At 40.2% G+C, this 13,977-nt stretch overlaps 1 protein-coding gene across 1 annotated transcript in view; it reads left to right on the forward strand.

The window, feature by feature from the left end:
• Positions 1-13,977, forward strand: part of DNAH5 (dynein axonemal heavy chain 5) — a 283,958-nt gene that overhangs the window by 70,924 nt on the left and 199,057 nt on the right. Inside the window, exons 6-12 of the mRNA XM_042997483.1 lie at positions 2,172-2,309; positions 3,335-3,511; positions 4,553-4,666; positions 5,601-5,708; positions 8,059-8,181; positions 8,733-8,948; positions 12,368-12,475. Of these exons, the coding sequence (XP_042853417.1) occupies positions 2,172-2,309; positions 3,335-3,511; positions 4,553-4,666; positions 5,601-5,708; positions 8,059-8,181; positions 8,733-8,948; positions 12,368-12,475 (984 nt within the window). The remainder of the gene's footprint in view (positions 1-2,171; positions 2,310-3,334; positions 3,512-4,552; positions 4,667-5,600; positions 5,709-8,058; positions 8,182-8,732; positions 8,949-12,367; positions 12,476-13,977) is intronic.

The following is a 13,977-nucleotide window of genomic DNA, read 5'->3' on the forward strand; positions in this document are numbered from 1 at the left end:
CTGGAGGGAGTGGGTTGGGTCCTGCGGTTAAGCCTGTGACCAAAAGGGCCTGTAAGAATAAGTTTGGCAAATGTGAGATTTAGCTCCCTTAAAATTTGTGCAATCTACTGGAAGCCCGTGTTACACATTACTTGGGGCAGACGGTGGTGGAAGCAAGACCGTGATGGTGATAGCCCCAATCAGGCACGAATGGGAGACAGAAATGTAGCCTGTGATACCAATGACGGTGTGTTACTCACTCCTCTCCAGAGGAGACTGAGAACCATTGGGACCTATTGGGATATTGGGAGAGAGACATCAGGCTTTCTAGAGGACATGGAATAGGGGAGTGGAGTAAATTTCATCCAGTTGGGAGCGGGTTGATTCCGCCTAATATCTGAGTTCTATGTGTAGTGAACTCTGATGCAGGCCTATATACTAAACCGCAAGCTGAAGCAAGTTAGATTGTTGTTCTACTTGAAAAAGCAGTGCTTTCATATGGTCCCACGTCCTATTGTGGTCTAGGTATTAAAAGTGGATGGATCCCCACATAGAAGGGAGGTAGTGCCGCTTCATGGAGAGCAGAGCCCTCCCCTGTAAAACCAAAGATGGCTCCAGAAGTGGCAGGTGGAAGATGCAGTGTGGTGGGGGGAGGGGTGGCGGCATGCTGGGAGGTTCCTCCAGGCTGGGGGCAGTGTGAGCAAGGGCACAGGGGAGCAGAGGCACGTGCCCGCCCTCGTGGGTTTTCAGAGCCCCGTCGGAGGGTAGCAAAGTGAAAAACAGAGTGGGGAGGCTAGGTTCTGGGAGGACGGAGTGGTGTCTCTGAGCTCCATGTAGATGGGACATGGCCCCATAGAGCAGCGGTGGGCATGGGAGCCATCAGCTAAGGTTAGAGGCCATCAGGGCCAGAGGCCATCAGGTAAGGTTAGAGCTGGCAGGGCCTTATTAGGAAGCCAAGTGAAGGAAACGAGAAACCTTGAGGGGGCCATCCAGGGGTTACAGGGTCCCCTTGCAGCAGGCCCTCGTAGCAGGTGCTCTGACTCGCCCTATAGGCTTCTCTCTGCTGGTCTGAACTCAGCATCTGGTGCCCTTCACTCCCAGCCTGCACCATTCACCTGCCACATCTCCTAGTGAACTCTTTGGTTTTACCTCAGTTACCAAGAAGCCCTTAGGGCCTGGGCCTTGTGTTGTGGCTCCTTGACCATATGGGCATTTGAGGATGTCATATAACCATGCCCCTTCCTGCTGGTTCTGAACCAGTTGAGAGAAACGTACTAGCTCTGTTGTTGCTAAAGTGGGGTTGGCCTGAAACCTGAATTTAGGCATTCACAATGCCAGGTGCACTTTCCCAGGAGAAAATGTCCTGAGCAAATATTGAGGTCCATTTATCTGTGTGCAGAAATGTGCTGAGTTTCTTTGTCAAGTCAAAATCCAACACGTCTCCTTCTCTATCCTCTTCCTCCTTCCTCCCCTAAAATGAATCCATGTGTTTGCCATTAAACTTGCAAACTATATGGATGTTATTGGTTAAGGACAGGAGAATCTTTTCATCTGGTTAGTTTCAAAAAAAGAATGTAATGCATTAGAAATTACCCTTCCCCCAGTCAATTACCTTGAAGCTCCCCCATGTTCTTTGGTTTCGTGAGTTGACTCTTTAATTTCTAAATTCCCTATTAATTCCCAAAATTTGTGATATTATGACTCTCTCTCTTTAGTTCACTCTTTCTGTTTTATGACCCCAAATCTGCCCTCAGTCATCTCGTTCACAGGGAGGACTGAGCATTATGTATCACACTATGCTTTCAGAGATCTTTCTTCAGGGAACAGGGTAGTTTAGAGAAAATTTTAAGATCCTTCTGACCCCGGGGATGAACCAGAAGTGTGTGTGTGTTTACGTGTGTGTGTGTGTGTGTGTGTGTGTGTGTGTGTGTGTGTTTTAAAATTAGCATCATCATGGGGTGCCTGGGTGGCTCAGTTGGTTAAGCATCCAACTCTTGATTTCAGCTCAGGTCATGATCTCACAGTTCATGGGTTGGAGCCCTGTGTTGGGCTCTATGCTGGCAGTGCGGAACCTGCTTCAGATTCTCTCTCCCTCTCTCTCTGTCCCTTCCTCTCTCTCTCTTTCAAAATAAATAAATCAACATTAAAAAAATAAAATTAGCATCATCTTGTTTAACTTTCATTTTAATTAGGTGAGCCTTCAAAAGTGTGACATATTTGAACTGAAAACCCTGAAGGAGCCGATAGACTACTTGACTCTGGCTCATAACCCTGAGACTCTGGAGAAAATAGAAGCTTGTATGAGAGTATGGATCAAACAGACAGAACAGGTAATTTTCAGAAAGCAAACATCAGCTTCAGATGCTACGTTACTGAACTAGTCAATGGAAGACGGTATATCTTTTGCCATTCCCATTTGCCTAAGTATTTGACGAGTCCCTAAAAAGGTGAGGAGTTCAGTGTGGTTTTCATTTATCCTCATTAGTTAAGAAGAGATAGTAAAAAATTTGAAGAGAGGAAAGCAAGTGACTTTAAATACTTAATGTAACAAGAAGACTGCACTTTGTCAATTTCTTTTTTCTCAAGGTGTATTTTACAGAGAATCTCTGTAGAAGTACAAGTTTTCCAGTCAGTGTGCCTTCTAAAAGGGAGCTCGAGACTTAAAAAAAAAAAAAAAAAGGTTAAAAAAACATTTTCAGAAAAATCTGAAGTGTTGGCAGACATTTAATCAAAAAGTAATGAAAATTAAGCAACAGTTAACAATGAAAGTTAACCAACTTAAGGCATGCAGACTTTCCAAGGTTATATTGCTCTAAGGGTATACGGTAAGTGAAGAGTCAAGGAAATGTTCTGAGGTCAGGTCCTCCAAAAGTTCATTAGAACTTTTTATTTTTTTTTATTTTTATTTTTTTATTAAAAAAAATGTTTTTTAATGTTTATTTATTTTTGAGACAGAGAGAGACAGAGCATGAGCGGGGGAGGGGCAGAGAGAGAGGGAGACACAGAATCGGAAGCAGGCTCCAGGCTCTGAGCCGTCAGCCCCGAGCCCGACGCGGGGCTCGAACTCTCGGACCGCGAGATCGTGACCTGAGCTAAAGTCGGACGCTTAGCTGACTGAGCCACCCAGGCGCCCCTCATTAGAACTTTTTAAATAAGTAGTTTTCAATTTGAGCATGTTCACTAAATTTTTGTTGAAGTTTTAAAAATGGATACAGGTAAAAGGCTGTCACTTGAAGCATGCAAATGAATACAAATATATCATGATCCAGAAAGCATAATTGATTTATTTCCCAGTGTATAACTTTCATACCGCCAGCCCCGTTCAGTGGTTCACAGTTCTGCCGTGCGTTATCAGGTCCTTGCTGAAAACAACCAGCTGCGTAAGGAAGCGGATGACCTCGGGCCCCGAGCAGAGTTGGAGCACTGGAAGAAAAGACTGTCCAAATTTAACTACCTTTTGGATCAATTAAAAGGCCCGGATGTGAAGGCTGTCTTGGCAATGCTTGCTGCTGCTAGGTCTAAACTTCTAAAGGTTGTCAGCCATTTCTTTCTGCTTTATGAAACGGGAATGGAAATTCTCTGTGTGTATTTTCATGTCATAGAGTAACTAGGAACAGAGAAATGTTGTTATACCTTTATGAAAAAACTTGAAGACTGGATAATCTTGCCCTTTTATAATTCTGGGTACTGTGGACATTGCCTTTGAATTAAGAGTATTTGTTGGCTGGTGTACATGTATGTATATGTATTATTAGAGAGCATTGCATGTAATTAAGACGTAGCTTAACATCACGATTATGTATGTATTTTGAATTCAGACTAACCACGAGTTGTAATAACAAAAACTTACATATATATATATGTGTGTGTGTGTGTGTGTGTGTGTGTGTGTGTGTATATATATATATATATATATATATATATATATATATATATATATTAGCCCTAGTATATTCGTTTTATATCCCCCTGTAACAAATTACCCTAACACTTAGCAACATAGCACAGCAAACATATATTACATACCAGTCTGTGTGCTGTGTGTCAGGAATTTAGGGGCAACTCAGCTGGGTGCCTCTGACTCAGGATCTCTCCTGAGGTCACAGTCAGGGTGTTGGTTCATCTGAGGCTCACCTGGGGGGAGGATCTGCCTCCAAGTTGCTCATGAGGTCATTGCAGGATTCAGTTTCTTGCTCGCTGTGTGCTGGAGGCTTCCTTTGGTTCTTACCATACAAAGTATGGGAGTGAGGTGCACAATGGATCCAGGAGCCAGTGGAGGAGAGAAAGTGTGGGTTCAAATGGAGGTGCTGCCCTCTTGATGCTCTGTGCTAGTTAGCGAGTAGATTTTATAAGGGAAGGCCTTAAAGAGATACCTTTAAACATTCGGCCAAAAAATTTAAATTGCTCTCCAACGTGGCCATACCCCTCACTCCTGTGGATTCAGTTTTATGTGAGATGCACAGGATAAACTGGAAGTCTGACACAACGGACCTGTGGTGGCTGTTAGCAGCTGTTATATTGGAAGTTCCTTTATAATAATTGCATAAAAATTGCTTTCCTGTCTTGTGCTTAGACTTGGCGGGAGCTGGATATTCGAATCACTGATGCAGCTAATGAAGCGAAGGACAATGTCAAATATTTGTACACACTTGAAAAATGCTGTGACCCCTTGTACAGTAGTGACCCTGTGAGTTGAAGAAATCTACTTGCTTAGTCTGCTGATAAACCTTTTGCACTGGCGGAATCGAGCATGGAGTTTGGTTCATTAATATTAAAGTTTGTTGGAAAAGTCTTAGAAACCTCCTTTTAGTCTCAAGAAAATTTTATATGTATACAGTTGACCCTTGAGCAACATGGGTTTGGACGGCGTACGTCCACTTACACATGAGGTTTTTTTCCAAAAAATACAGTATATTGCTGAAAGTATATTTTATCTTTCTTACCATTTTCTTTTCTCTAGCTTACTTTATTGTAAAAATATAGTATATAATACATAAAACATACAAAATATGTATTAATCAACTGTTTATATTATCGGTAAGACTTCCAGTCAACAGTAGGCTATTAGTAGTTAAGTTTTGGGGGGCAGTCAAAAGTTGTGCATGAATTTTCAACTACATGGGGATTGGTGTGCCTGGCCCCTCATTGTTCAAGGGTCAACTGTACATATGTATATATCTATCTGTCTGTCTATCTGTCTCTCTCTCTGAGATGGATATGCAATATTATATTTTAGAATCTTTTTTGCGTATTCCGGTTTCCATTGAGTATTGTAATTGACATTCTGGATGATACTCAAAGAGGTGTTGGAAAAGTTATCGGTTGGTGTTTTATCTTTTAACTTTAGGGAGTGCCTGCTTTTATTGATTACAAAATTAATGTTAACCTTGGCATTAACAGTTAATGTTTCTTGCATTGAAACAAATTTGATTAACTGCATATGACTAATAAAAATGAAATTACCTTTAAATACATCTATGTGGAGTGTTAGATAATATTTTAAAAATTTAACTAAAAATCTCTTAGCTAATTTTATTCTAATGAAGATTGAATGGTTATACTATCAGAATTTTGCTGAATTTGGTATTTGTTTCTCTGAAAACTTTTGTGGTGTCTTCTAGATATCCATGGTTGATGCTATCCCTACACTTATAAATGCAATTAAAATGATCTATAGTATTTCCCATTACTATAACACCTCTGAGAAGATCACGTCTCTGTTTGTAAAGGTAAGTTCGTAGCATAGATCCCATGGTCACTTGTATTTTTTTGCAATGTTGATTTTTTGATAATTAGAAATTACCATATGGGCACAATTCAATGTCTGTGTATCCTACAATTAAAAAAAAATTTAATCTGTAAATAGATATAGAATTAAGTGTATTCGTGAGGCTGATTCTTGCAAATCATAAAGCATTATTTCCCAAAATAATTATTATAATAAATAATTGGGCTATTTTTAAAAAAAATTTTTTTAAATGTTTATTCATTTTTGAGAGATGGGAGAGACAGAGCATGAGTGGGAGAAGGGCAGAGAGAGAGGGTCACACAGAATCCGAAGCAGGCTCCAGGCTCTGAGCTATCAGCACAGAGCCCAATGCGGGGCTCGAACTCATGTACTGCGAAATCATGACCTGAGCCGAAGTTGGACACTTACCCGATTGAGCCACCCAGGCACCCCAATAATTGTGTTATTTATATAATAAAATTTTAACAAAAAGTCTTTTTGGAATTTCTTTCCCTATGTTATTTAGCACATTATTTATTCCTTTTGGGTAAATTTTAATTAAGAAAAACTATATTTAACTGGCTTTCTCCTGTTTTATATTTTATGTGCCACTTTTCCAAATTTATTTGGTGCCACGGTTGTTTACTTGGTGTTATTAGAACAGTTATCATGGTCATAAAAGCCACTTGCAACATTTCAGTAATCCTAAAGCAATTATAATGATTCTGCCAAAACACATAACGATGTTTCAACCGTATGTCCTAACTCATAGCGTTTATGGTGAGCACTGTTGCTTTCCCCATTTTGAGCAGCCTCTAAGAAGGAAATGACTTTCATCACCAAGGTGAAAATTTTACATGTTGTGCTACAATAGAGGCATTTCTGCCTCATCAGGACTTGTGTGGTGAATGCTCGCATAGTAGGAGGCATGGTTCTTCTTGGGAAGGGGTACGTCCAGCCTGAGAACTGGACAGGAGGCTCCCTTTTCTCTGCTCTCAGTCAGGCAGTTCAGGTCGAGAAAGGAGGGGAATCCATGAGATTCTTGCTCCACTTCTTCCCATGTTAAAAGGACATGTGAGGGTCGTGAGGGATATTCCCTGAGAAGGAGCCTCCAAAGCCAATTTGTTTCATCGCTCCAGACTTCATGCACATTATCCGCAGGGCTTGTTTTTGAACCAAATTGTGAAACCATCATTTATCTAATTTTGGACTAGCTTTCATTATGGAAATTTTGAGACGGGTACAAAGGACAGAGAATTATACACCAGACCCCCAAGTCCCTGTCGCCCAGGTTCTGTCTGCACGACACCCATCTTGTTCCACACTCTCCTCCAGCCTTTGCGCTGCCTGTCCCAGACATCATGCCATTCCATGCATACGTAGTCATCTGGTTTTCCTTTTACATTATAAAAAAGTCCTAAGAAAATTCTGAAGCTTTTTTTTGCAGTTTGGAGGAATGGTTAAAATATTAGTGGTTACGGATGTCAGCTTGACTCTTTTCTTCTCCTTTTTAACATTTCTGCTACAGCTCCTGGTGTCATGAAATGATCAGGTGGACAGTCCTTTCCATGGCACTTGGAGACTGTGAGTTACATGTTAGAGCAGCCTACCTAAGGAGACTGGGGGAACTCTCAACAGCTTTCAGACAGGGCAGTGAATTCTCTCCTGGTTGGTCGAGATGTTAATCCTGCATAAACCAGGGGGCCTGAATTGTTGATTGGCCACAGCGCTTCCAACTCTGTGATTTCACAGATGATTTTGACAGTACATGTTAGAATCGAAAAAAGACGAACAAATGGAAGTAGAGAGTAGAAGGGTGGTTGCCAGAGGCTGGGGAGTGTGGGCAACAGGGAGATGCTACAACTCTCAGTTATAAGATGAATAAATTCTGGGGAATCTAACGCACAGCATAGCTACCATAGTTAATAATACTTGTATTGTGTACTCAAAAGTTGGTAAGAGAGCAGATCTGACGTCTTTTCAACACACACACACACACACACACACACACACACACACACACAACACACACACCCACAGGGGTAAACTGTGAGGTGGTACATGTGTTTATCATGGTAATCATTTCACTCTGCATATGAATATAAAGGATCATGTTGTACACCTGAAATATAAATAATTGTTGTCATTTGTATAAAGGAGCTGGGGCAAAAAAAGAGCTGGGGCAAAAGAAGTGTTAGTGCTGGATCGTGGCTGTGATGGAAAAAAAGAAACCTAGTGTCAAGGTCACAGATTGCACACCCTGAGAGGTAGAGGAGTCAAGGACCCTCCAGTTCAGTTTACGAGTGATGGCTGTTTTATGTACTTAGCACCATTTTATTGGGAAATTCCAGGTGACGAATCAGATGATATCTGCATGTAAAGCCTACATTACCAACAACGGAACTGCGTCCATCTGGAGCCAGCCGCAAGATGTTGTTGTGGAAAAGATACTATCTGCAATTAAACTCAAGCAGGTAACGGTCAGCTTAATAACACGTTTAGATAATATTTTATTATTTTTATGTGGTTTTTGCTGATGCATCTTAAATCATGTAGCAGTTATCATTGTTGATTGCTGAGAAGTAATTCTTTTTGTAAAAGAGTAATTATTGTGAAGAAAATTGAATGTTGATAAATCTGCTCTCAAAGTCTATGCACTTGTTCTGCTGTTTTGGGGCCCTGTGATGTCCTGATGCCACACTCAGTCCCAGAAATGCAAAGATGAGGTAGTTTCTTTAGTTTCTTGAGGATGAATTGGGAGTTAGACACCGAGTTAGGCTAATGCTGACACAGTGGGATCAAGTGGAAAGGCTGTGCCTTTGAGTTGCCTCATGAATAATTAGTAATTTGCTAGATTGGGAGTTAGGAAATGATGACATTGCCAGCTGAAGAATGGGCACACGCAAAGGCATGACACTGACAGGGTTTGAGGTTCCACCCTGAATTTACAGCTTCTTCCACGTGAGAATAAGGTTGATAACCTGGGGTATGTTCCCTCTCTAATATTTTGGTTTTTAATTTTAAGGAATACCAGCGCTGCTTTCACAAGACAAAACAAAAGCTTAAACAAGATCCAAATGAGAAACAATTTGAATTTAGTGAGATGTATATTTTTGGAAAATTTGAAACTTTCCACCGACGTCTTGCCAAGATAATAGATATCTTTACAACCTTCAGGACATACTCAGTCCTGCAAGATTCTAAAATTGAGGGGCTGGAAGACATGGTCACTAAATACCAGGTCTGTACTTCATTTTTGTTTAAAGATTTTATTTTTTTTTAAGTAACGTCTATACCCAACGTGGGACTTGAACTCACAACCCCAAGATCAAGAGTTGCACGCTCCACTGACAGAGCCAGCTAGGCGCCCCCGAGGTTCTGTCCTTTAAAACTAAATTTCCTACCTTTTCTGTAACTAAAACTTTAATATCTCGTACAAGTATTTATATTTAGAATGATTCAAATAATCTGTAATGTTAGATGTAAGCTCATGACCCTTGAACAATAAAGAAATTAAATCTATTTGAGAATTGTGTAATGGTGCTAATATGTTCTTCTCAGGTATGTGATTATGAGAATGACTTACCAATAGTCTAAAATTAATCATCATTAGTAAGAGCATTTTCATTAGCACAAGAAAAATGTTTAAATATAACGTATTATTTCATTTATTCGTGCAAGAAATATTTAATGAAACATATACTATGCTTCAGGCACTAACTGACACTGAGTTCTGGGTGCATCTGATTATGGCTGCATTTAATCTTTTTATTTGGACCTATGTTAGCAAAATAAAAGGGACGTATTTTAGCGAAATAAAAGATTTTAATTTAGCCCAACAGTTTCTTTTTTTTTTAAATTTTTTTTAATGTTTATTTATTTTTGAGACAGAGAGAGACAGAGCATGAACGGGGGAGGGGCAGAGAGAGGGAGACACAGAATCTGAAACAGGCTCCAGGCTGGCAGCACAGAGCCCGACGCGGGGCTCGAACTCACGGGCCTCAAGATCATGACCTGAGCCGAAGTCGGACGCTTAACCGACTGAGCCACCCAGGCGCCCCTAGCCCAACAGTTTCTAATTATTTTGATTTTTAACTGCTTTATCTTGTAAGGGTAGGTGTGTAACTAATCTTAGTTTTTAAAGCAGGCACAGCGATCTAATAATGTTTTGAAGAGTTTTGAAAAACAATTTCCAAACAAAATGGGTTTTGAATTCTTAGTCTTGATATAGTTAAGTTTTTCTTGTTTGGGGACAGTGATATTAAAAGCTAATTTTTTTTTTTTTTTTTTGTACTTGAATTTGAAAAGAATCGTAAAATCTACTGCCACACGTTAGTTTTTGTACTCTAACAGTTTAGTCTAATATAAGGAATCTTTTTCATTTCCTGAGTAGACCAGATTTTAGGAGAGTAAGAGAAAAGACCTTTTTTATATAGCAGGAAACATTTTAGGTGGGTTGGGTGTTATCTGCAGGGTAGATAATCTATATCTGAAACTGACAGTTTTGCAAGACAAAGACCGAATATATTCATTTACTTTTCAGCTTGGAATTTATTTATTTTCTATTCTTAATGAAAAAATAACTTTGGAGCATATGTCAAAGTTTATTTTTGAAGGAGAAGTTGAGCTATACATCTAAATGCAGATAAAGACTGTTCTAACCTGATAAAAATACTGGGAAGAGAAATCTAAAAATCTAACGTGAAATACTGATTAAAATGGATGTACCAGAGGATAGTGAGCTAAAATGTAGATGGTGCATGAAAGCATCTAGTGAGGTTTTTGTGTGTTAGTACCAGTTTAGAAGCTCAAAATGGTGACCATGGAAGTGAAACTGAGGTTCCTTGTGTAGCTGTCAAGGTCCTGTCCACCCCTCCTGTCTCCTCATCTGCTTCTCTTCTCCTTTGATGTTCTCTGGACGCAGGTCATTTCAGTTCAGTCCACCTTGGGGCTTATAGAGCTTTTTTTTCCTGGAAAGTTCTGCCTCTGGACCATCACATGGCTACTCTTTCTTGGCCTGTAGATCTTCATTTAAATGACCCTTTTGGTTAGGTTTTCCTTGATCTCTGTTCTTCTCAAGCACTCAATGTCACATTACTCATTTTTTCACTGTGTGAAATTATCCTGTCCATTTACTTGTGCTTTACATAGATTCTGACCCCGTCCCGCACCGAGGCTGGACGTTCTTTGAGGGCAGGGACATTTGTTTTTTCAGCTCCTTCCTGGGTTTTCAGAGTTCACTAGCCTGTAATAGGTGCACAATAAATACCTGTCAAGTAAATGGTTTACTAGGTTGAGTTGGATTAGTTGGTTGAAGGTCATGATTAATGTTTGTCAGCTTAATACTCTTAAGTGACCATTAAATCCAAACATAGAATTTTCTAAGGACCCCAAATCTTTGTTTCTTTGTTTGTTTGTTTCTTTCTTGCCACATTAAAATGTAGTAATGCAGCTTTTCAATGCTCATAACATGATGGATGGCACCATATGCATATAGTGTCTCCATAGAGCTAATTTTGTAGTTATACAGCATGAAAGAGTAGGTTGTTTTAGTTAGTAAACTTGATTCAAGGAGTTCTGCATTTTATACACTTGTCTATTGAGAGATGTGAATTGATGTTTAAATGGAAATGACTTTGAAGAGGAGGTGATGGAAGGAGGCCCAACTTTCTTCATAAAAATTATATGCCTGTGTCAACAATGTGGGCACCTGAGTTTGAGAATGGCTTAGTACCTGGTTAAGAACGATCATAGAGCATTATAGCTCATTATTCTGAGCAAACAAACCTTAGGATAATAGTATTCTCAAGGAGACGAGTTGCCTGATTTGTGCTTTCATAGTCACAGACTGTAGCTTTGCAGGGTAGGAGGAAGCAGTTAATTCTGGAGATTCTTGAAATGGCAGGTTGCGGTTTGATGTTTTATTTAAGACATGTGAGGCTTAGAAGGTAGTTTTTCATCTGTAGATGCTACAACTATTTTCTTCCTAGGTTGGTTGTGTTCTGTTACGGCTATTTATTTTCTGAGAAGACTTAAACTTTTCAGTGAAAAACGTTTTAATAATTCTACTCTGGACTTTTTAAAAAAATTCAGATATCATTAGTAAGAAATTAAAAAGGAATTTTCTTTAATGTTTTTACTGATTTTTGAGAGAGAGAGAGAGAGAGAGCGCGCGCGCACAAGCGGGGGAGGGGCAGAGAGAGAGAGAGAGAGAGAGAGAGAAAGAGAGACAGAATTCAAAGCAGGCTCCAGGCTCTGAGCTCTCAGCACAGAGCCAGACGTGGGGCTCGAACTTACAAGCCATGAGATCATGACCTGAACTGAAGTCAGACGCTCAACTGACTGAGCCACCCAGGCACCCCAGAGAAATTTTTAGAGAAAACACCTCTCCTGCTTTTCAGCTATGGTTTTATTTTATATTTTTCTTCAGGAATATGTAAAACCTCATGAAAATGCTTTCTAAGTGATTTCTCTGAATGCACTTGGCAAGATTCTATTGCCCCTGATAAGCATTAAGCCATGTGAATAATTAAAGAAATAAGGCTCCTTTTAAGTTGATTTTTGAAAGATGATTATACAGGTTCTACATTTAAAGGTCCTATTTAATTGAGTATTGCGAGAATGTTGAGACAATGTCTTATTTCTTTCATAACATTTCAGAGTATTGTTGCCGCCATAAAGAAAAAGGAATATAATTTCTTAGACCAGAGGAAAATGGATTTTGACCAGGATTATGAAGAGTTTTGCAAGCAGACTAATGACCTTCATGTAAGTTGTATAATAAAATTCCTGTTGACAGCCGTGTGTTTATTTTTTCCCTTCTGTATGATGCTGTTGCTAATCATTAACCATTCAGAAGGGAGAGGCGGCTTCATCATAGAGGTGACCGATCGCAACCTCAGCCTGCATTTTGTGATTTCACATTAATAATTGAAGGCTCTTTTTCATGGATTAAAGGGTCATAAATATAGCTTTGGATAATGATCTGTAATCATACTTTTTCATGCCTTCCATCTTAGTTCTTAGAAAATTAACTTTCATCTCCTGTTGAAATGTGGAGTTATTAGAATATAGAAATTTGTTTCTGTTTGTTTGTTACTTTATAGCAATGATTACGACCAACTGTCTGCCAGATTGCAAAGCCAGGGTTGCAGCTGGCTTTAGAAACAGTGGTGCCAGGACCCACTCAGCACCTGGACCCCTCTTGGTCTGCAGCCCACTTCTCTCTTCCTTTCCCCTTCCCTCCCGCCCCCTCACTGACCAGCCATCTTGACTTCCAGCCCATATGGGGGGTCTGGGTCTCTTGGAGCGGGGGGAGAGGGCTGTGAGTGTTATCAGAGAAGAATCAAGGAGGGTGAGGGGGAGATGACCCCATCGGTGTCTACCGAAGTTTCATATTCAGACTTCTTTTCATCCTAGTGAAGTCCAAAGTGTATGCCTTTCTGATTTGAAAAGGAAAATGAGCATTCTGTTACTTCTTTCCCAAAAGTTCTGTTTCGAAGTCAATTCGTACATTTCAAGGAAAAAGAGCTCTGAAGGGTGGGTCCAATGGTAAAAAGGAATCATAACAAAATGAGCTAATTCTATATGTTGGGTACTGTCCTGAGCACTTTATGGGTGTTAATCATCTGATCATCACAGAGATAACAACTGGGAGAGTCGGGATTAAATCCAGGCATTCGGGCTCTAGCAGTCAAGTTTTTAACTATTACGCTAGAATAAATGTTTCGGTTGATGGGAAGATATAGTGCCTATGGTAATTTATGCAATGACCTTGTTTGGGGGCCAGCTAGACATGAGGACGATGGGAAGCGATGGGCAGTGGTGGTGCTGATTCTCTGCTGCAGCTTCCCTTCCCAGCAGTTTCAGATCACATGGCACTTTAGTAGCTTGTGTGGGGGTGGACAGGAGTGGACGGTGAACACCCTGAGGGCAGGGCTTGCGTTCGTTCCTCTTTGTGTCTCCAGGGCGCCTTACCTAACTGGAGAGAGCGGAAGGAATGTTTGCCAAATTAGTGTGTGGGTAAGGAATTCCTAAGAACTCGATATACTGCAATTAAACCAGCATCTACTGTGTATCAATTAACAACTATGCTTCTTTGCTGTGGGTTATAAAGACAGAAGTAAATCAAGTAGATTTGCCCTTAGAGCTCACAGCCAGCGGCAGACATGTGATATGGTTGAAATATAAGCACATATATGTTAGAATAATGAGTACCTTATTTAAGGAAGGGCAAATAGTGGCTAAAATGACCAACTCTAAAAATGTAA

The sequence above is a fragment of the Panthera tigris genome, chromosome A1 (genome assembly GCF_018350195.1).
Source record: "Panthera tigris isolate Pti1 chromosome A1, P.tigris_Pti1_mat1.1, whole genome shotgun sequence".
NCBI classification, from domain to species: domain Eukaryota; kingdom Metazoa; phylum Chordata; class Mammalia; order Carnivora; family Felidae; genus Panthera; species Panthera tigris.